The 23,308-nt window shown below is 48.8% G+C and overlaps 1 protein-coding gene across 1 annotated transcript in view; it reads right to left on the minus strand.

Annotated features, from left to right (window-relative positions):
* Positions 1 to 9,145: 9,145 nt before the first annotated feature.
* The window catches only part of C14H20orf96 (chromosome 14 C20orf96 homolog), a 28,352-nt gene continuing 14,189 nt past the window's right edge, over positions 9,146 to 23,308 (minus strand). Inside the window, exons 8-10 of the mRNA XM_069953805.1 lie at positions 20,645 to 20,731; positions 19,615 to 19,733; positions 9,146 to 9,967 (exon numbers count right to left, since the gene is read on the minus strand). Coding sequence (XP_069809906.1) covers positions 9,907 to 9,967; positions 19,615 to 19,733; positions 20,645 to 20,731 — 267 coding nt within the window. The 3' untranslated portion in view covers positions 9,146 to 9,906. The remainder of the gene's footprint in view (positions 9,968 to 19,614; positions 19,734 to 20,644; positions 20,732 to 23,308) is intronic.

Below are 23,308 nucleotides of genomic sequence, written 5' to 3' on the forward strand. Positions count from 1 at the left end.
CCCCCCCCCCCCCCCCGTCCTCACAGCTTGTTACATTGTATCCCCCCCCCCCCCCCCCGTCCTCACAGCTTGTTACATTGTATCCCCCCCCCCCCCCCCCCGGGTCCTCACAGCTTGTTACATTGTATATCCCCCTGTCCTCAGCTTGTTACATTGTTTTTCTCCCCCCACCGTCCTCACAGCTTGTTACATTGTATCTCCCCCGGTCCTCACAGCTTGTTACATTGTATCCCCCCCGGTCCTCACAGCTTGTTACATTGTATCTCCCCCAATCCTCACAGCTTGTTACATTGTATCTCCCCCCCCGGGTCCTCACAGCTTGTTACATTCTATCTCCCCCGTCCTCACAGCTTGTTACATTGTATCTCCCCCCCCCCCCCCCCCTCACAGCTTGTTACATTGTATCCCCCCTGGTCCTCACAGCTTGTTACATTGTATCCCCCACTGTCCTTACAGCTTGTTACATTGTTTCTAACCCCCCCCCCCCCCGTCCTCACAGCTTGTTACATTGTATCCCCCCTGGTCCTCACAGCTTGTTACATTGTATCCCCCCTGGTCCTCACAGCTTGTTACATTGTATCTCCGCCCGTCCTCGCAGCTTATTACATTGTATCTCCCCTGGTCCTCACAGCTTGTTACATTGTATCCCCCCCCCCCCCCCCGGGTCCTCACAGCTTGTTACATTGTATATCCCCCTGTCCTCAGCTTGTTACATTGTTTTTCTCCCCCCACCGTCCTCACAGCTTGTTACATTGTATCCCCCCCCCCCCCCCCCCCCCCCCCGGGTCCTCACAGCTTGTTACATTGTATCCCCCCTGGTCCTCACAGCTTGTTACATTGTATCTCCGCCCGTCCTCGCAGCTTATTACATTGTATCTCCCCTGGTCCTCACAGCTTGTTACATTGTATCCCCCCTGTCCTCACAGCTTGTTACATTGTATATCCCCCTGTCCTCAGCTTGTTACATTGTTTTTCTCCCCCCACCGTCCTCACAGCTTGTTACATTGTATCCCCCCCCGGGTCCTCACAGCTTGTTACATTGTATCTCCCCCTGTCCTCAGTTTGTTACATTGTATCCCCCCTGTCCTCACAGCTTGTTACATTGTATCTCCCCCTGTCCTCACAGCTTGTTACATTGTATCTCCCCCTGTCCTCAGTTTGTTACATTGTATCCCCCCTGTCCTCACAGCTTGTTACATTGTATCTCCCCGCCCGTCCTCACAGTTTGTTAGATTGTATCTCCCCCCCCCCCCCCCCAGCTTGTTACATTGTATCACCGTGCTGAGCTCATAGAGGACTGTCTAGACTGGAGATGCTTGTAACAAACCCTCAGCTGTGACAAGTGGCTGGCATCAATGTCACAGAACTGAAACCACCAGAGATGTGTGCCCTGCAGTAAGATGCACCCACTCCTGATCCATCTACCTCTCAGTGTCCACGTATAGAAATCTAGTTGTTGTTGTTGTTGGTGTATATTATAGTAGTAAAATCACTCTACTATGTTGTGGTGAGACCACGCCCCCTCCAACTAAGCCCTGCCCACTAATTAAAGATGAGAAAGACTTTACAGACATTACACTGGGGGAGCTGTCTGTGTCACTAGTGCTGCAGCCTCCCCTGATGTCTATATATTACGTGTTAACATTAGAATAGACATTACACTGGGGGAGCTGTCTGTGTCACTAGCAGGGCTGTGGAGTCGGTAGGCCGCAGCTCCGACTCCAACTAAAACTCCAACTCCTGAATTTTATCAGGACCGACTCCCGACTCCGACTCCTGCTCCTTCATAAATGGCCGGTCATATACCTGGGGAGTTATCTATCACACTGGCTCAGCAGCTTCTCCCTAATGTCCTACATGATCCTGGGGCGACTTCTGAGGGAATAAGGAACGATATACAGCAGCTTCTCCTGTGTGTGCAGTGGATGCAGCCAGTCTCCAGCCTCCATGTCCTGAACAACTCAGAACTAGACTAGATGGAGCAGGTGGTCTTTTCCTGCTGACAGTCTTTGATGTTTCTAACTAATATTCCCCATACACACATAGACACTGCTAACACTGCCAAATCCCTGTGATACAGAGGGGTCAGCTATACTGAGAGTCACACATAATGATGCTGAGGGTCACTGTGGGGGCAAGCAATAGCACACAAACACACACACACACACACACACACAGCCTGCTGCAGCCATAGCACACACACACAGAGCCTGCTGCAGCCATAGCACACACACACACACACACACAGCCTGCTGCAGCCATAGCACACACATACACAGAGCCTGCTGCAGCCATAGCACACACACACACACACACACACACAGCCTGCTGCAGCCATAGTACACACACACAGCCTGCTGCAGCCATAGCACACACACACACACACACAGCCTGCTGCAGCCATAGCACACACACACACACACACACACACACACACACACAGCCTGCTGCAGCCATAGTACACACACACAGCCTGCTGCAGCCATAGCACACACACACACACACACACACACACACACACAGAGCCTGCTGCAGCCATAGCACACAGACATACACACACACACAGCCTGCTGCAGCCATAGCATACACACAGCCTGCTGAAGCCATAGCATACATACATACACACACACACAAAGCCTGCTGCAGCCATAGCACACATACATACACACACACCCTGCTGCAGCCATAGCACACATACATACACACACACAGCCTGCTGCAGCCATAGCACACATACATACACACACACAGCCTGCTGCAGCCATAGCATACACACAGCCTGCTGCAGCCATAGCATACATACATACACACACACACACACACATACTCACACACAGCCTGCTGCAGCCATAGCGCCCACACACACACAGCTGCTGCCATAGAACACTGAAGAAAAACACACAATCTTCTCCCAGAGAGAAAACACCACACTGAGGATAGAGGTTACTGCTACACTACGTATGTCTTCTCCTCCAGGATATCTTCATTTACACTGCTGCTCATATACAGTCATCCAGCATCCAGGAAGAGAACAGCACAGATCTCCCCTCACACAATGGACTCTTCCAGCTCAGAAACAAACTGCCAAATAGTGGCTGACAACTTTTCCCCAACCACCCTTATGTAATAGGGCCAGTGTCCTATTACTGATATATTCCCCGAGCACCCTTATGTAATAGGACCAGTGTCCTATTACTGATATATTCCCCGACCACCCTTATGTAATAGGGCCAGTGTCCTATTACTGATATATTCCCTGACCACCCTTATGTAATAGGGCCAGTGTCCTATTACTGATATATTCCCCGACCACCCTTATGTAATAGGGCCAGTGTCCTATTACTGATATATTACCCGACCACCCTTATGTAATAGGGCCAGTGTCCTATTACTGATATATTCCCCGCCCACCCTTATGTAATAGGGCCAGTGTCCTATTACTGATATATTCCCTGACCACCCTTATGTAATAGGGCCAGTGTCCTATTACTGATATATTACCCGACCACCCTTATGTAATAGGGCCAGTGTCCTATTACTGATATATTCCCCGACCACCCTTATGTAATAGGGCCAGTGTCCTATTACTGATGTATTCCCCGACCACCCTTATGTAGTAGGGCCAGTGTCCTATTACTGATGTATTCCCCGACCACCCTTATGTAGTAGGGCCAGTGTCCTATTACTGATATATTCCCCGACCACCCTTATGTAATAGGGCCAGTGTCCTATTACTGATATATTCCCTGACCACCCTTATGTAATAGGGCCAGTGTCCTATTACTGATATATTCCCCGACCACCCTTATGTAATAGGGCCAGTGTCCTATTACTGATATATTCCCCGACCACCCTTATGTAATAGGGCCAGTGTCCTATTACTGATATATTCCCCGACCACCCTTATGTAATAGGGCCAGTGTCCTATTACTGATATATTCCCCGACCACCCTTATGTAATAGGGCCAGTGTCCTATTACTGATATATTACCCGACCACCCTTATATAATAGGGCCAGTGATACATTAGAATGTTGCTCATAAAATATATTGATGAGCAAAAATTCATATCAAAACTCAATTCTAAATTGTTTAAAGATTTTTTTAAAGCTGGAGTCGGAACATTTTTTTCCCGACTCCAACTCCGACTCCAGACAAAACAAGCTCCGACTCCGACTCCACAGCCCTGGTCACTAGTGCTGCAGCCTCCCCTGATGCCTATATATTACATGTTACCATTAGAATAGACATTACACTGGGGGAGCTGTCTGTGTCACTAGTGATGCAGCCTTCCCTGATGTCTATATATTACATGTTACCATTAGAATAGACATTACACTGGGGGAGCTGTCTGTGTCACTAGTGATGCAGCCTTCCCTGATGTCTATATATTACATGTTGCCATTAGAATAGACATTACACTGAGGGAGCTGTCTGTGTCACTAGTGCTGCAGCCTCCCCTGATGCCTATATATTACATGTTACCATTAGAATAGACATTACACTGGGGGAGATGTCTGTGTCACTAGTGCTGCAGCCTCCCCTGATGCCTATATATAACATGTTACCATTAGAATATACATTACACTGGGGGAGCTGTCTGTGTCACTAGTGTTGCAGCCTCCCCTGATGCCTATATATTACATGTTACCATTAGAATATACATTAGACTGGGGGAGCTGTCTGTGTCACTAGTGCTGCAGCCTCCCCTAATTCCTATATATTACATGTTACCATTAGAATAGACATTAGACTTGGGGAGCTGTCTGTGTCATTAGTGCTGCAGCCTCCCCTAATGCCTATATATTACATGTTACCATTAGAATAGACATTACACTGGGGAAGCTGTCTGTGTCACTAGTGCTGCAGCCTCCCCTGATGCCTACATATTACATGTTACCATTAGAATAGACATTACACTGGGAAGCTATCTGTGTCACTAGTGCTGCATCCTCCCCTGATGCCTATATATTACATGTTACCATTAGAATAGACATTACACTGGGGGAGCTGTCTGTGTCACTAGTGCTGCAGCCTCCCCTGATGTCTATATAATACATGTAACCATTAGAATAGACATTACACTGGGGGAAGCTGTCTGTGTCATTAGTGCTGCAGCCTCCCCTGATGCCTATATATTACATGTTACCATTAGAATAGACATTACACTGGGGGAGCTGTCTGTGTCACTAGTGCTGCAGCCTCCCCTGATGCCTATATATAACATGTTACCATTAGAATATACATTAGACTGGGGGAGCTGTCTGTGTCACTAGTGCTGCATCCTCCCGATGCCTATATATTACATGTTACCATTAGAATATACATTAGACTGGGGGAGCTGTCTGTGTCACTAGTGCTGCAGCCTCCCCTGATGCCTATATATTACATGTTACCATTAGAATAGACATTACACTGGGGGAGCTGTCTGTGTCACTAGTGCTGCAGCCTCCCCTGATGCCTATATATAACATGTTACCATTAGAATATACATTAGACTGGGGGAGCTGTCTGTGTCACTAGTGCTGCATCCTCCCCTGATGCCTATATATTACATGTTACCATTAGAATATACATTAGACTGGGGGAGCTGTCTGTGTCACTAGTGCTGCAGCCTCCCCTGATGTCTATATAATACATGTTACCATTAGAATAGACATTACACCTGGAGGGAGCTGTCTTTGTTACTAGTGCTGCAGCCTCCCCTGATGTCTATATAATACATGTAACCATTGGAATAGACATTACACTGGGGGAAGCTGTCTGTGTCAGTAGTGCTGCAGCCTCCCCTAAGGTCTATATAATACATGTTTCCCATGTAATGTCTATTCTAATGGTAACATGTAATATATAGACATCAGGGGAGGCTGCTATAGTGACACAGACAGCTTCCCCCAGTGTAATGTCTATTCCAATGGTAACATGTATTAGAGAGACATCAGGGGAGGCTGCAGCACTAGTGACACAGACAGCTTCCCCCAGTGTAATGTCTATTCTAATGGTAACATGTATTAGATAGACATCAGGGGAGGGGAGGCTGCAGCACTAGTGACACAGACAGCTCCCCCCCCCCCAGTTTAATGTCTATTATATAGACCTCAGGAGAGGGAGCGGCGCTAGTGATATGTAACTTGCCGGGACCAAAGTCTGGGCAGCCCTGCAGTTCCTAACACAGCCACTGGGGGCAGCAGGGGCCATTTTTACATGACAGGGACCATGTAAAAATATAAAGAAAAGAAAATATACAAACAAATATATATTGTAAAGTTATATACGTTTATTAAAAAAATGTAGAAGAAAAAGCAAAACATTTAGGGAGGCATTTATTAAGTCCGGCGTTTTTTAAAAATGCCCCCGCAGCTCCGGCGCTACGGAGATTTATGTAGAGGCGGACTGCCTCTACATAAATCCCGTGCGCGCCGTTGCGCACCGCCGAAAACCTATGCCAGCTGAGGACTGGAGTAGGTTTTCGGCGTACATTTTGGCGGAACGGATGATAAATGGCGCGGACTCTGAGTCCGCGCCCTCCGTTCCGCCCACTCTCCGCCCCTTTTCCGCCCCCTGGCGTACTCAGCGGAAAGTGCCGATTTGCGAATTTTTTATTCGCAAATCCGCCATTTTTGCTTAAAAAAAGACGCAAATCGTCACTTTCCGCCGAAAATCATCCATTCGCCGGATGATACATGTGGCCCTTAGAGTGTTACTGTAACTAAAAAGCTTGAATGAGTTGGGGGCTGGGCATTCAGATAATTGCTAGGACAAGCTGGGAGAAGTGCTCAGCTGAACGCTTCTCCCTCTGTCTCTATCCTTGTTACAGGAGACACATTCTATAGTCAGAGGGCTGGAGAGAGAAGAGCTCAGCTACACACTTCTAGGATTTTCTTCTTGCAACGGGTGTTTCTCTTCTTTAACATGAAGTGGACACGTTAAGGCTTCAGTGGTCACTTCTGCCGCTCACATATCCGTCCCCCCCCCCACAATCCCGTGATAGGGTATGCCGCTCACATTGTTCATCCCGACACCCCCCCCCCCACAATCCCGTGATAGGGTATGCCGCTCACATTGTTCATCCCGACACCCCCCCCCCCACAATCCCGTGATAGGGTATGCCGCTCACATCGTTCATCCCGACCCCCCCCCCCCCCCAATCCTGTGATAGGGTATGCCGCTCACATCGTTCATCCCGACCCCCCCCCCCCCACACACACAATCCTGTGATAGGGTATGCCGCTCACATCGTTCATCCCGACACCCCCTCCCAAATCCTCATACAGCTATGGCTATTGGAAGGATGAAAAAGAAAGAAAAAAACTGGCTGTGATCTTAAAGGGTTAAGGTGGCTCTGTGTAGTGTCCGTACATTACAGTACATCATCTGCATGACTTATTTATAGCACTGTGGTGCGGTCATGCGATGGGGCCGCTACAGGCAATGTGTCTAGCGCTGAGTGATCCTATGATATGCCATCGATACAAGTGTGAAGGTCCCATTGATCCCAACCTGTGGCTCTCCAGCTGCTGCAGAACTACAACTGCCTCCATGGTAAGAGATGATGTTCTGCAGCAGCCGGGGATCTGCAGGTTGGGGACCCGTCAGGCATTTCTCACAACCTACATAGACTGAGTCTTATTTTTTGCTGAATGTAATTTACCACAGCTCTTTCTTTACAGAGAACTTACTCTGACAGAATATAACTTCTGACATGGCGGCACCTGCTGTGATCAGGATGTATGGTCGGCAAGAGGAGCTGCAGCAGCACGATCCACTGACAATGTAGTCTCATAGGCTTCTATTGTCAGGATTGGCTGTTATGGGGATACGGCTGGGGAGTGAATGGCACGGCACTCTGTGATCAATAACTTATGACTAGTCTGATGACATGTGAACAGTTATTTTTACGTGACCGGCACTCTTTAAAGTGTAATTGTCACAGAGACAAAAGTCTGGGTCTGACCTTTACCGATCGGGAGATGGAGCCGGAAGAAGACCACTGCATCACATCCGCTCCCCGCTCTGTGTTACAGTCAGGCTGTAATGGAGCCGGACTCTTTTTTTCTTACACACAGCGGGGAGAGTAAGCGCTGCAGCGCATCTTCTTCTGGCTTGTTCTCCCGATGAACACTCGGACCTGGACCGATCAAAATTTTTGACATGTGAAAATTTTTTTTTTGAAATGACAGGTACACTTTAAGAATAAGGATACTGTTGTGGTGTGGCATCAGGCCATACTACTGCTGGCACAGGTGATCATGCCCGACACTGAATAATGACAACACCAGCAGAGACCCTGACTGACAGCTGAGCGAGCAGGAGGCCGGGCAGCAGAGACACTGACTGACAGCTGAGCGAGCAGGAGGCCGGGCAACAGACACACTGACTGACAGCTGAGCGAGCAGGAGGCCGGGCAACAGACACACTGACTGACAGCTGAGCGAGCAGGGGGCTGGGCAGCAGACACACTGACTGACAGCTGAGCGAGCAGGAGGCCGAGCAGCAGAGACACTGACTGACAGCTGAGCGAGCAGGAGGCCGGGCAACAGACACACTGACTGACAGCTGAGCGAGCAGGGGGCCGGGCAACAGACACACTGACTGACAGCTGAGCGAGCAGGAGGCCGGGCAACAGACACACTGACTGACAGCTGAGCGAGCAGGGGGCCGGGCAACAGACACACTGACTGACAGCTGAGCGAGCAGGGGGCCGGGCAGCAGACACACTGACTGACAGCTGAGCGAGCAGGGGGCTGAGCAGCAGACACACTGACTGACAGCTGAGCGAGCAGAAGGCTGGGCAGCAGACACACTGACTGACAGCTGAGCGAGCAGAAGGCCGGGCAGCAAACACACTGACTGACAGCTGAGCGAGCAGGGGGCTGGGCAGCAGACACACTGACTGACAGCTGAGCGAGCAGGGGGCTGGGCAGCAGACACACTGACTGACAGCTGAGCAAGCAGGAGGCCGAGCAGCAGAGACACTGACTGACAGCTGAGCAAGCAGAAGGCCGAGCAGCAGAGACACTGACTGACAGCTGAGCGAGCAGGGGGCTGGGCAGCAGACACACTGACTGACAGCTGAGCAAGCAGGAGGCCGAGCAGCAGAGACACTGACAGCTGAGCAAGCAGAAGGCCGAGCAGCAGAGACACTGACAGCTGAGCGAGCAGGAGGCCCAGCAGCAGACACATTGACTGACAGCTGAGCGAGCAGGAGGCCGAGCAGCAGACACATTGACTGACAGCTGAGCGAGCAGTAGGCCGAGCAGCAGAGACACTGACTGACAGCTGAGTGAGCAGGAGGCCGAGCAGCAGACACACTGGCTAACAGCTGTGCGAGCAGGAGGCCGAGCAGCAAAGACACTGACTGACAGCTGTGCGAGCAGAAGGCCGAGCAGCAGAGACACTGACTGACAGCTGAGTGAGAAGGAGGCCGGGCAGCATTGATTATTTATGAAGAGGAGGAAGGAGGGGTGAGGCGGCCAGAGTGTGGCACAAACACTGAGGCACAACTCCTCTTTGACACTTTATTACAGTAGGATTGTGCATAATCCACTGAACGGACAAATTACCAAAAGGCACCATGCTCACTAGGGGATTGCAAGCTAGAGCACACTGTCAGCACCGCTCTTTTATATGTGTCCTTAGGAAAGCTGGGTGATAATTAACACGGCCACAAGTAGCTTATCATCCAGCTTTCCCAAAGTCCTAAGTGATGCAATGGGAAATCTGTGATTTTGTCTGGCGCACCTACAGACTGGCACACACAGCAGACCAGACTCTCTGGCATCTCCACGTAAACACAAAGTCCTTGTTATACCATCACGTTCCATGAGTTGTTCAGTAGTCCAAGAAGTAAATGTACGTGAGGGATGTGACGAGTCTTCGGCTTACAGACTGTGAGACGCATCAGGCACTAGATGTACATTGGCCGGTTCAGGGGGATATCCAGGATCACATCTTCATCAGCCGCACAACTATGAGGAGGAGAAAGGAGCGTTATCAGCATATGGCTCATATACATCCATTACCCTAACGTTCTGTCAGGCAGGATACAGCGACGGTACAGTCCTAAGACAGGGAAGGAATCCTCTGCAATCGCTGTGCACAGTCTCTTTCTCCTGCGGCTTCCTATGTTACCTCTTAGTCACCCCCAGCCCGCCCTCCTCAAACCCCTAAACTGAAGTCATCTGTAAGTAGGATAGAGGAGGCCGATCCCACATCTGTCATTTGTAGCTTTCTCCTCCTTTGTATCTCACCGCTGTAACCCTACACACTGGGCATGTGCAGGCATAGAGAGGACGACAGCTCCAGAATATAATGGAGAGGACGACAGCTCCAGAGTATAATAAGGAGGACTGCTCAGCTCCAGAGTATAATGGGGAGGACGACAGCTCCAGAATATAACGGGGAGGACGACAGCTCCAGAATATAACGGAGAGGACGACAGCTCCAGAGTATAATAGGGAGGACGACAGCTCCAGAATATAACGGAGAGGACGACAGCTCCAGAGTATAATAGGGAGGACTGCTCAGCTCCAGAATATAATGGAGAGGACGACAGCTCCAGAACATAATGGAGAGGACGACAGCTCCAGAGTATAATAAGGAGGACTGCTCAGCTCCAGAATATAATGGGGAGGACGACAGCTCCAGAGTATAATAAGGAGGACTGCTCAGCTCCAGAATATAATGGAGAGGACGACAGCTCCAGAGTATAATGGGGAGGACGACAGCTCCAGAGTATAATAAGGAGGACTGCTCAGCTCCAGAATATAATGGGGAGGACGACAGCTCCAGAGTATAATAAGGAGGACTGCTCAGCTCTAGAATATAATGGAGAGGACGACAGCTCCAGAACATAATGGAGAGGACGACAGCTCCAGAGTATAATGGGGAGGACGACAGCTCCAGAGTATAATAAGGAGGACTGCTCAGCTCCAGAACATAATGGAGAGGACGACAGCTCCAGAACATAATGGGGAGGACGACAGCTCCAGAACATAATGTGGAGGACGACAGCTCCAGAACATAATGGAGAGGACGACAGCTCCAGAATATAATGGAGAGGACGACAGCTCCAGAACATAATGGAGAGGACGACAGCTCCAGAATATAACGGAGAGGACGACAGCTCCAGAGTATAATGGGGAGGACGACAGCTCCAGAATATAACGGAGAGGACGACAGCTCCAGAGTATAATGGGGAGGACGACAGCTCCAGAACATAATGGAGAGGACGACAGCTCCAGAACATAATGAAGAGGACGACAGCTCCAGAACATAATGGAGAGGACGACAGCTCCAGGACATAATGAAGAGGACGACAGCTCCAGAATATAATGGGGAGGACGACAGCTCCAGAACATAATGGAGAGGACGACAGCTCCAGAATATAACGGAGAGGACGACAGCTCCAGAATATAATGGGGAGGACGACAGCTCCAGAGTATAATGGGGAGGACGACAGCTCCAGAATATAACGGAGAGGACGACAGCTCCAGAGTATAATGGGGAGGACGACAGCTCCAGAATATAATGGAGAGGACGACAGCTCCAGAACATAATGGGGAGGACGACAGCTCCAGAATATAACGGAGAGGACGACAGCTCCAGAATATAACGGAGAGGACGACAGCTCCAGAGTATAATGGGGAGGACGACAGCTCCAGAACATAATGGGGAGGACGACAGCTCCAGAATATAACGGAGAGGACGACAGCTCCAGAGTATAATAAGGAGGACTGCTCAGCTCCAGAATATAATGGAGAGGACGACAGCTCCAGAGTATAATGGGGAGGACGACAGCTCCAGAACATAATGGGGAGGACGACAGCTCCAGAGTATAATGGGGAGGACGACAGCTCCAGAATATAATGGAGAGGACGACAGCTCCAGAATATAATGGAGAGGACGACAGCTCCAGAATATAATGGAGAGGACGACAGCTCAAGAGTATAATGGAGAGGACGACAGCTCCAGAACATAATGGGGAGGACGACAGCTCCAGAACATAATGGGGAGGACGACAGCTCCAGAACATAATGGGGAGGATGACAGCTCCAGAACATAATGGGGAGGACGACAGCTCCAGAACATAATGGGGAGGACGACAGCTCCAGAACATAATGGGGAGGACGACAGCTCCAGAACATAATGGGGAGGACGACAGCTCCAGAACATAATGGGGAGGACGACAGCTCCAGAACATAATGGGGAGGACGACAGCTCCAGAACATAATGGGGAGGACGACAGCTCCAGAGTATAATAAGGAGGACTGCTCAGCTCCAGAACATAATGGAGAGGACGACAGCTCCAGAATATAATGGAGAGGACGACAGCTCCAGAACATAATGAGGAGGACGACAGCTCCAGAGTATGATAAGCAGGACTGCTCAGCTCTAGAATATAATGGAGAGGACGACAGCTCCAGAACATAATGGAGAAGACTGCTCAGCTCCAGAACATAATGGGGAGGACGACAGCTCCAGAACATAATGGGGAGGACGACAGCTCCAGAACATAATGGAGAGGACGACAGCTCCAGAACATAATGGAGAGGACGACAGCTCCAGAACATAATGGAGAGGACGACAGCTCCAGAACATAATGGGGAGGACGACAGCTCCAGAACATAATGGGGAGGATGACAGCTCCAGAACATAATGGGGAGGACGACAGCTCCAGAACATAATGGGGAAGACGACAGCTCCAGAACATAATGGGGAGGACGACAGCTCCAGAACATAATGGGGAGGACGACAGCTCCAGAACATAATGGGGAGGACGACAGCTCCAGAACATAATGGGGAGGACGACAGCTCCAGAACATAATGGGGAGGACGACAGCTCCAGAACATAATGGGGAGGACGACAGCTCCAGAACATAATGGGGAGGACGACAGCTCCAGAACATAATGGGGAGGACGACAGCTCCAGAATATAATGGGGAGGACGACAGCTCCAGAGTATGAGGAGGACTGCTCAGCTCCAGAACATAATGGGGAGGACGACAGCTTCAGAACATAATGTGGAGGACGACAGCTCCAGAACATAATGGAGAGGACGACAGCTCCAGAATATAATGGAGAAGACTGCTCAGCTCCAGAACATAATGGGGAGGACAACAGCTCCAGAATATAATGGAGAAGACTGCTCAGCTCCAGAGTATAATGGGAAGGACGACAGCTCCATAACATAATGGGGAGGACGACAGCTCGAGAACATAATGGGGAGGACGACAGCTCCAGAATATAACGGAGAGGACTACTGAGCTCCAGAGTATAATGGGGAGGACGACAGCTCCAGAGTATAATGGGGAGGACGACAGATCCAGAATATAATGGGAAGGACGACAGCTCCAGAGTATAATGAGGAGGACGACAGCTCCAGAATATAATGGGGAGGATGACAGCTCCAGAGTATAATGGGGAGGACGACAGCTCCAGAATATAATGAGGAGGACGACAGCTCCAGAATATAACGGAGAGGACTACTGAGCTCCAGAGTATAATGAGGAGGACGACAGCTCCAGAATATAATGAGGAGGACGACAGCTCCAGAATATAACGGAGAGGACTACTGAGCTCCAGAGTATAATGGGGAGGACGACAGCTCCAGAGTATAATGGGGAGGACGACAGATCCAGAATATAATGGGAAGGACGACAGCTCCAGAGTATAATGGGGAGGACTGGTCAGCTCCAGAATATAATGGGGAGGACGACAGCTCCAGAGTATAATGAGGAGGACTGCTCAGCTCCAGAATATAATGGGGAGGACGACAGCTCCAGAGTATAATGGGGAGGACTACTGAGCTCCAGAGTATAATGGGTAGGACGACAGCTCCAGAATATAATGGGAAGGACGACAGCTCCAGAGTATAATGGGGAGGACTGGTCAGCTCCAGAATATAATGGGGAGGACGACAGCTCCAGAGTATAATGAGGAGGACTGCTCAGCTCCAGAATATAATGGGGAGGACAACAGCTCCAGAGTATAATGGGGAGGACGACAGATCCAGAGTATAATGGAGAGGACGACTCAGCTCCAGAACATAATGGAGAGGACGACAGCTCCAGAATATAACGGGAGAGGACGACTCAGCTCCAGAACATAATGGGGAGGACGACAGCTCCAGAATATAATGGAGAAGACTGCTCAGCTCCAGAATATAATGGGGAGGACGACAGCTCCAGAATATAATGGAGAAGACTGCTCAGCTCCAGAATATAATGGGGAGGACGACAGATCCAGAATATAATGGAGAGGACGACAGCTCCAGAATATAATGGAGAGGACGACAGCTCCAGAACATAATGAGGAGGACTGCTCAGCTCCAAAACATAATGGGGAGGACGACAGCTCCAGAATATAATAGGAAGGATGACAGCTTCAGAGTATAATGAAGAGGACTGCTCAGCTCCAGAATATAACGGAGACGACTACTGAGCTCCAGAACATAATGGGGAGGACGACAGCTCCAGAATATAATGGGGAGGACGACAGATCCAGAATATAATGGAGAGGACGACAGCTCCAGAATATAATGGGGAGGACGACAGCTCCAGAACATAATGGAGAGGACGACAGCTCCAGAACATAATGGAGAGGACGACAGCTCCAGAACATAATGGAGAGGACGACAGCTCCAGAACATAATGGGGAGGACGACAGCTCCAGAACATAATGGAGAGGACGACAGCTCCAGAACATAATGGGGAGGACGACAGCTCCAGAGTATAATAAGGAGGACTGCTCAGCTCCAGAACATAATGGAGAGGACGACAGCTCCAGAATATAATGGAGAGGACGACAGCTCCAGAACATAATGAGGAGGACGACAGCTCCAGAGCATAATGGGGAGGACGACAGCTCCAGAACATAATGGAGAGGACGACAGCTCCAGAACATAATGGAGAGGACGACAGCTCCAGAACATAATGGAGAGGACGACAGCTCCAGAACATAATGGGGAGGACGACAGCTCCAGAACATAATGGGGAGGATGACAGCTCCAGAACATAATGGGGAGGACGACAGCTCCAGAACATAATGGGGAGGACGACAGCTCCAGAACATAATGGGGAGGACGACAGCTCCAGAACATAATGGGGAGGACGACAGCTCCAGAACATAATGGGGAGGACGACAGCTCCAGAACATAATGGGGAGGACGACAGCTCCAGAACATAATGGGGAGGACGACAGCTCCAGAACATAATGGGGAGGACGACAGCTCCAGAACATAATGGGGAGGACGACAGCTCCAGAACATAATGGGGAGGACGACAGCTCCAGAACATAATGGGGAGGACGACAGCTCCAGAATATAATGGGGAGGACGACAGCTCCAGAGTATGAGGAGGACTGCTCAGCTCCAGAACATAATGGGGAGGACGACAGCTTCAGAACATAATGTGGAGGACGACAGCTCCAGAACATAATGGAGAGGACGACAGCTCCAGAATATAATGGAGAAGACTGCTCAGCTCCAGAACATAATGGGGAGGACAACAGCTCCAGAATATAATGGAGAAGACTGCTCAGCTCCAGAGTATAATGGGAAGGACGACAGCTCCATAACATAATGGGGAGGACGACAGCTCGAGAACATGATGGGGAGGACGACAGCTCCAGAATATAACGGAGAGGACTACTGAGCTCCAGAGTATAATGGGGAGGACGACAGCTCCAGAGTATAATGGGGAGGACGACAGATCCAGAATATAATGGGAAGGACGACAGCTCCAGAGTATAATGAGGAGGACGACAGCTCCAGAATATAATGGGGAGGATGACAGCTCCAGAGTATAATGGGGAGGACGACAGCTCCAGAATATAATGAGGAGGACGACAGCTCCAGAATATAACGGAGAGGACTACTGAGCTCCAGAGTATAATGAGGAGGACGACAGCTCCAGAATATAATGAGGAGGACGACAGCTCCAGAATATAACGGAGAGGACTACTGAGCTCCAGAGTATAATGGGGAGGACGACAGCTCCAGAGTATAATGGGGAGGACGACAGATCCAGAATATAATGGGAAGGACGACAGCTCCAGAGTATAATGGGGAGGACTGGTCAGCTCCAGAATATAATGGGGAGGACGACAGCTCCAGAGTATAATGAGGAGGACTGCTCAGCTCCAGAATATAATGGGGAGGACGACAGCTCCAGAGTATAATGGGGAGGACGACAGCTCCAGAATATAATGAGGAGGACGACAGCTCCAGAATATAACGGAGAGGACTACTGAGCTCCAGAGTATAATGGGGAGGACGACAGCTCCAGAATATAATGGGAAGGACGACAGCTCCAGAGTATAATGGGGAGGACTGGTCAGCTCCAGAATATAATGGGGAGGACGACAGCTCCAGAGTATAATGAGGAGGACTGCTCAGCTCCAGAATATAATGGGGAGGACAACAGCTCCAGAGTATAATGGGGAGGACGACAGATCCAGAGTATAATGGAGAGGACGACTCAGCTCCAGAACATAATGGAGAGGACGACAGCTCCAGAATATAACGGGAGAGGACGACTCAGCTCCAGAACATAATGGGGAGGACGACAGCTCCAGAATATAATGGAGAAGACTGCTCAGCTCCAGAATATAATGGGGAGGACGACAGCTCCAGAATATAATGGAGAAGACTGCTCAGCTCCAGAATATAATGGGGAGGACGACAGATCCAGAATATAATGGAGAGGACGACAGCTCCAGAATATAATGGAGAGGACGACAGCTCCAGAACATAATGAGGAGGACTGCTCAGCTCCAAAACATAATGGGGAGGACGACAGCTCCAGAATATAATAGGAAGGATGACAGCTTCAGAGTATAATGAAGAGGACTGCTCAGCTCCAGAATATAACGGAGACGACTACTGAGCTCCAGAACATAATGGGGAGGACGACAGCTCCAGAATATAATGGAGAAGACTGCTCAGCTCCAGAATATAACGGAGAGGACGACTCAGCTCCAGAATATAATGGAGAGGACGACAGCTCCAGAATATAATGGAGAAGACTGCTCAGCTCCAGAATATAACGGAGAGGACTACTGAGCTCCAGAATATAATGGAGAGGACTACTGAGCTCCAGAATATAACGGAGAGGACTACTGAGCTCCAGAATATAACGGAGAGGACCACAGCTCCAGAATATAATGGAGAGGATGACAGATCCAGAACATAACGGAGAGGACGACAGCTCCAGAACATAACGGAGAGTACGACAGCTCCAGAATAGAATGGATAGGATGACAGCTCCAGAATAGAATGGAGAGGACTACTAAGACTCCTTCATTTGTGGCTTATAGCAACGGGATGTAAGAATATAGAAGCCAGGAAGGTGGTGATCATGGCATGGAAATCTCTGGAAACTCCTTCTCTATCGCAATGGAAATCTCTTGTTAACTTGTATATTCTCATTTATAGGGTACTCTACCAAAAAAGAAACTGCCCAAAAAAGTTTGATCAAATATGGTTACAATGGCTGGCTATTCCCGATATGGCTTCTAAGATACGGGCATAAAAAGTATGGGTGGTTCCTTGTTCAGACTTGGGGATGGGGGGGCAGGTGTGTGGCAGAGTATGAAAGGTGAATGAATGTTGTGTGTACTATGTGTGTTTCTGATTGGCGGGCCCCAGGCATTGGGTTCATACTTTAATCTAATACCCTCCATCTTAAGAGTCGCTATCTGAGACTTGTTATTATGGTTAAAACGCTCTGGTTTTGGGACTCTTTATTGTGTTCTATGCTTTCTGGTTGTACAATGTATGACTTGATGCCTGTGCAGGCTCGTTGTCTGTTGTATTTCTTGATGTAACTGTTGGTTTTAAAAAAATTGCATAAATAAAACCTTTAAAAAAATATATAGAAAGATTGCAGATATAGAATCAGTCTTGTATACTCTACTGAGGTATAATCTACTGGTAACCTAAAGATAACAGGTGTTTTGGAGATGACAGAGTCCCTTTAGAGATGCCTCCTCAGATCTTCCTGGCATCACAGTGAGAGATACTTCTACATCTCATACACTTAAGTGTACAGACACATGCTTATTTGAATCTCTGCTTTTAGGCTATGTTCACACTACGTAAGAGACCAGCCATTCCATGACCCCGGCCGGGTCACGGAACGGCCGGTCTCTGGCCGGATCATCTCATCATACTTAAGTGCCGGCCGGATGATCATTCGGCCACGGAGCTCTGATGCGGGTGCATCAGCGCGCACCCGCATCAGAGCTTCCCATAGCCCACAGTGAAGTGAGCGGCCGGAGTCGCTCGCTTCACTGTGTGAACTGACAGGTCTTTCTGCGGCCGTAATTTACTGAATTCCAGCCGCAGAAAACTGACCTGTCAGTTATTTGCGGCGCTGCATAGATCCCGGCCGGAGCGTATACGATGTGTGTATGCTCCGGCCGGGATCCCATTGAAAGTAAGGATTTGTTCCACCCCGCAAAACTACGGCCGTAGTTTTACGTAGTGTGAACATAGCCTTAAAGTGTACCTGTCACATATTAAAAAAAATGTTGACATGTTCCATGGAGACATCAGAAGTTTTGATCGGGTCGGGGTCTGGGTGGACAGAGTTGGGAGAAGTGCGTAGCTTGCCTCAGTCTCCGGCTCACTGCAGGAGATGATCTCCATAGACTAAGGGCCCTATTTCACAGTAATGATAATTGGCCGGATCGGCCCTATTTGGCCTGATTCCGACGATTATCGTTCGGTGAAATAGAGAGAATGATCAGCCGATGATCGTGTCATCGGCTGATCGTTCATTTAGGGCCAGACCTAAAATCATCGTTCCCCCACCGCGCATCGCTACGGTTGAATAGCGGTGCGCGGCGGGCGGCCGACGATTTGACAAGCAGCAGCATCATACATTACCTGTCCAGGCTTCTTCTCTGCGCTGTCTTCATCCCCGGGTCCCACAAGCTCTATCTTCAGAATGGCCGGTCAGCTGACGGAGCGCTCAACCAATCACAGGCCGGGACCGCCGCGGTGTGTGGCCTGTCAGCTGACCGGCCATTCTGAAGATAGAGCTTGTGGGACCCGGGGATGAAGACAGCGCGGAGAAAAAACCTGGACAGGTAATGTATGATGCTGCAAGGGCTGCAAGGACATCGGTAACAATGTCCTTGCAGCCCTCGCTCAACGATCATCGGGCCGTGGAATAGGCCCAGTAAACGAGCGGCGAGCCAGCAGATCGCCGCTCGTTTACATCGTTGATCGGGCCCTCCTCGGCCCGTGGAATAGGACCCTAACGTAGAAGACTGCCCCCCTGCAGAGAGATGAAGATAGCAGGGAGGTAGGGGGAGAAGCAATCAGCCAAGAGCTTCTCCAGGCTTGATTAGCGGGGGTTTAAACACCCACATCCCAACTGACCAAACTTTCTCTAGGACATGTCAAAAGTTCTTTAAAGTGACATTGTGAGGGGGACTATCCCACCCTGTAATCCCCATCAGCACATAGTGGGAAAGCTCTCCTGCATAGATCCCACCACATACACAGCTCTGCCCTTTCTCTTGTCTCAGGTTATATCTGCACATACACTTTCCTATGTTCCAACATTGTGTGGATCCAGCCTTCCCCATAAACAACTCTCACACTCACCGGGGCTCGTGGAGCAGCAGATCCCTGCGGAGTCTGTCTGTCTTTTCATTCCATGACTTACGGAGAGAATTTCCAGTTTCCAGCAACATCTTAATGTCATCCTGAAGTCCTGTAATCATCTGTGGGGAGGAAGTGATAGAGGCCGCGACTCTAAAGGGTCCTTTGACACAGACAGATTTATCTGACAAATTATTGAAGCCAAAACCAGGAACAGACTATAAACAGGGAACAGGTCATAAAGGAAAGACTGAGATTTCTCCTCTTCTCAAATCCTTTCCTGGCTTTGGCTTCAATAATCTGTCAGATAAATCTGTGTAAAAGGACCCTAAAGCTGAAGACACACATCTTATTTACAAAACAAAAAAGAAATCAATAAGTATTAATGGTACAAGTGATTTTAAGAAACTCTGTAATAGGTTTTACTAAGCAAAAGAGTTTCCTCCTGTACTCAAAAAGCTGTTTTACAGCCAGTCTATGGAGAGGGGAGGGGCAGAGGGGGATGAGTGAGCACGGAGAGGAGAAAAGGCAGCCCTGCACAGAACAACATCCTGCAATCTTCTCTCACGAGGATCCAAGACCAGCAGTAACCTTTCTGACCTGTGAATCCAGCCTTTTATCTGCCCAGTCTCCAAACTGTACAGCTGCTTGTCTCCTCTCCCTGCTTACTCATCCCCCTCATCCCATCCCCCCTCCATAGATTATAATGAGACTCAACAAACCCATCTTCACTTTGCTTCTCTGTAATGAAGACGGCTTTGCCTGATAATGAACAGATAAGAAGTGAGTGAACTTTTTGAGTACAGAAAGAGGCTTTTTTGCCTAATAAAACCTTTTACAGAGTTTCTTAAAATCTTGTATTACCACTACCTACCACTACAGCTGTTTTATTCTGCATCATATAGGCCCCCCATACATATCACTAATGTGTCAGCTAATTCTTTCTCCCTTTTACCCCTTGTTATTCGGTCCTCATGGTATGTAATGTTATATTAGTCAGGAATCAGGCATAGCCATGAGCTGTGACTGTCACCTGCTGGTACGCTCGGATCTCGCTCCTCATCTCCTGGTTCTGCAGACACATCCTTTTTAAAGGCAAAGGCAGAGACTCCACATGTTCCTATAGACAGAGAATGAAGGTTACACCCTGCAGGATTTGTTCTATACTGATGCATCACCTTATAGGTACATAAAGATATAATAGACAGAATATTCAGAGTCTTTGCAAAGAATTTTCTTTGCTCACCTTGTTTTGACCTGTGGTTACCTCATCCTCCAGAGCTGCATTCAAAATTTAGCTAATTGCTACTGGAACTGCTTGACATTGTCCTTACAGATGCAGCCATAACTATTACACAGGCAATTTATCAGCCAAATCAGGGAGATCCTGCCCCATGTAATAGATCCAGCCATCAGCCCATCACTCGGCCGGAGGTCTCCTATTATGTGGCTGATTACTGCTGGGGCCGCACGATTACTGTGCCATGTACTACGTTCTGTAAATAATGCTGCTCGGGCCGGCTAATACGGCCTTCATACATTTCATCAGAATTTAGCAGATTTTGCCCACCTACAGTAGCATAACCTCCCGCAGACCATACCCTGCACAAGCCAAATCTGCTGAGCAAGCTAGGTGCCGCTAGGGGATGTAAGAGAGCTAAGAAGTCAGCAGAATTGCAAATGCAGCTCTGGATGTGACTAAACTGTCAGCTGAATATGGACTCTCATCCTCCCAATAAACATGGGGAACAATAGGGCCAGGGACTATAGTATAGTACCTTATACTATAGTCGGCCGGACCCGCTGGCTGACTATAGTATAAGGTATATCAGGGCCCCCACCTACTATGTGCCATTTGCCCTGATGCAACAATTTTTGGACCCCCTACAGCAAGGCCCCTGCCTACACAGCCAGGGTATAGGAAGGATAGTAATGGCATCTGAGAGCGGCGGTAAACTTTACTGACCAATTGGGTGAAATGATTTGGCTCCTTTTTTGGAGTCATTCTGGAAGATTTACTCAGGAGAAGAATGCAGCTTAAAGGATGGAGTCAGCGCGGGCCCAGCATGGTGCATGCCAGACATAGCTCCAGGAACAGAGGAGATCCCCTGATATAAGCAGGGCCAGCGAGGTGCACACACTTCCTGCCATGTCAGAGACTCCTGGGCTTTTATAGAAATCTACTAAGAGGACCCCGCACCTGAATGATGGTTCTTCTGGCAGCTGGAATACATGCCGCCTTTAGTAATGCAAACAATGAACGGTGCCCCTCCAACTCCGCCATGCAGTGGGAATGCAGTCTGGAATGACGTCCCCGAGAATATCGCTTCATCCTGTCTTGAAATCTCTGCTCACTACTACTGACTCCAAAGGGTTAATATCTGTAATCTATAGTGACCTCTTGGCGTCCTTCCATAACTCCAAACCAATAACAATTTTTGACCAATGGGAGAGAGATGTAGGCCTTGTCACATCACATTCTATACAGAATAGGATTGTGTCCTGATTCTTCTTACCCTTGATGTGGAACAGAAGACGCTCATATATCAATATGTAATGTCTACTAGGTCTAGTTACAACGGACACTGATCCGACGGGTATTGCACTAGATATAGCTAGGATACTCTACCAGGCCCGGAAGTTCATTGCCCGCTATTGGATACAGATGGCAGTACCCACAGGTGCGGAACTGATGACAAGACTGCATGCTATTATAGGGCTGGAGAAAGGAGTATATAAAAAACGTAAGGCGATGGCCAAATTCAAGACTATTTGGGGCCCCTGGATATACTGCCCAGCATAGACATACTAGGTAGACCTTCATGAGGGGGTTAATGGTCTGATGGCATACGATTTGGTGGCACATGGGTGAAGCTAGTCAGCTTACATTAAGATTGTGAGCTTACGGAAATGATACTTCTACAATTCTTTTTTCTCACACCCATATCCTTAATGAATGCAAAATGTCTGGTTAAGTCCTTGCCCAAGCGATCTAGTGACCCAGAACCGATAATATACTGTCCTCTGCATAAAGGTTATACCTTCCCTAGACTAGGATAGCACTGATTGATAGGTTTATTAAAGTGTCACTGTCGCTCAAATTTGTTTTTGCAGAAATCAATAGTACAGGCAATTTTAAGAAACTTTGTAATTGGGTTATTAGCTGAAAAATGCATTTTTATCATGAAAAAGCAGTTTGAAGCTCTCCCCCTGTCTTCATTGTTTTCTATGGAGAGGGGAGGGGTGGAGGGAGATGAGGCACTTAAACAGGACAACAAAGAGTTAATTTACAGCTACATCACCGGGCTATCTCCTCTGAAGTCAGCACTAACCTCTCTGACCTCTGAATACTGGCTTTCATACAGCCCCCACTGTGTAATCCTTTGTTCTTTGTTGTCTGCTGGCGACTAATCTCCCTCCTCCCCCCTCCCCTCTTCATAGGTTAGACAGGACACGACTGATGTAAAAGAGTCAAGATTTCCTGATAATGAGCAGTGAAAGAGAGAGAGGAGGGGGGGGATCTGGGGAAAGTATTTTTGAATGCAGAATATGGCATATTTCCCTAATAAACCAACTTACAATGTTTCTTAAAATCGCCTGGACTATTGATTTCTGCTAAAAAAAAAAAAATGACAGTGACACTTTATGGCGCCTTCTGAAGCTAAACGAATAGGAATGATCCTGAGATAACGCCTCC

Source organism: Dendropsophus ebraccatus, chromosome 14 (genome assembly GCF_027789765.1).
Source record: "Dendropsophus ebraccatus isolate aDenEbr1 chromosome 14, aDenEbr1.pat, whole genome shotgun sequence".
Lineage (NCBI taxonomy): Eukaryota > Metazoa > Chordata > Amphibia > Anura > Hylidae > Dendropsophus > Dendropsophus ebraccatus.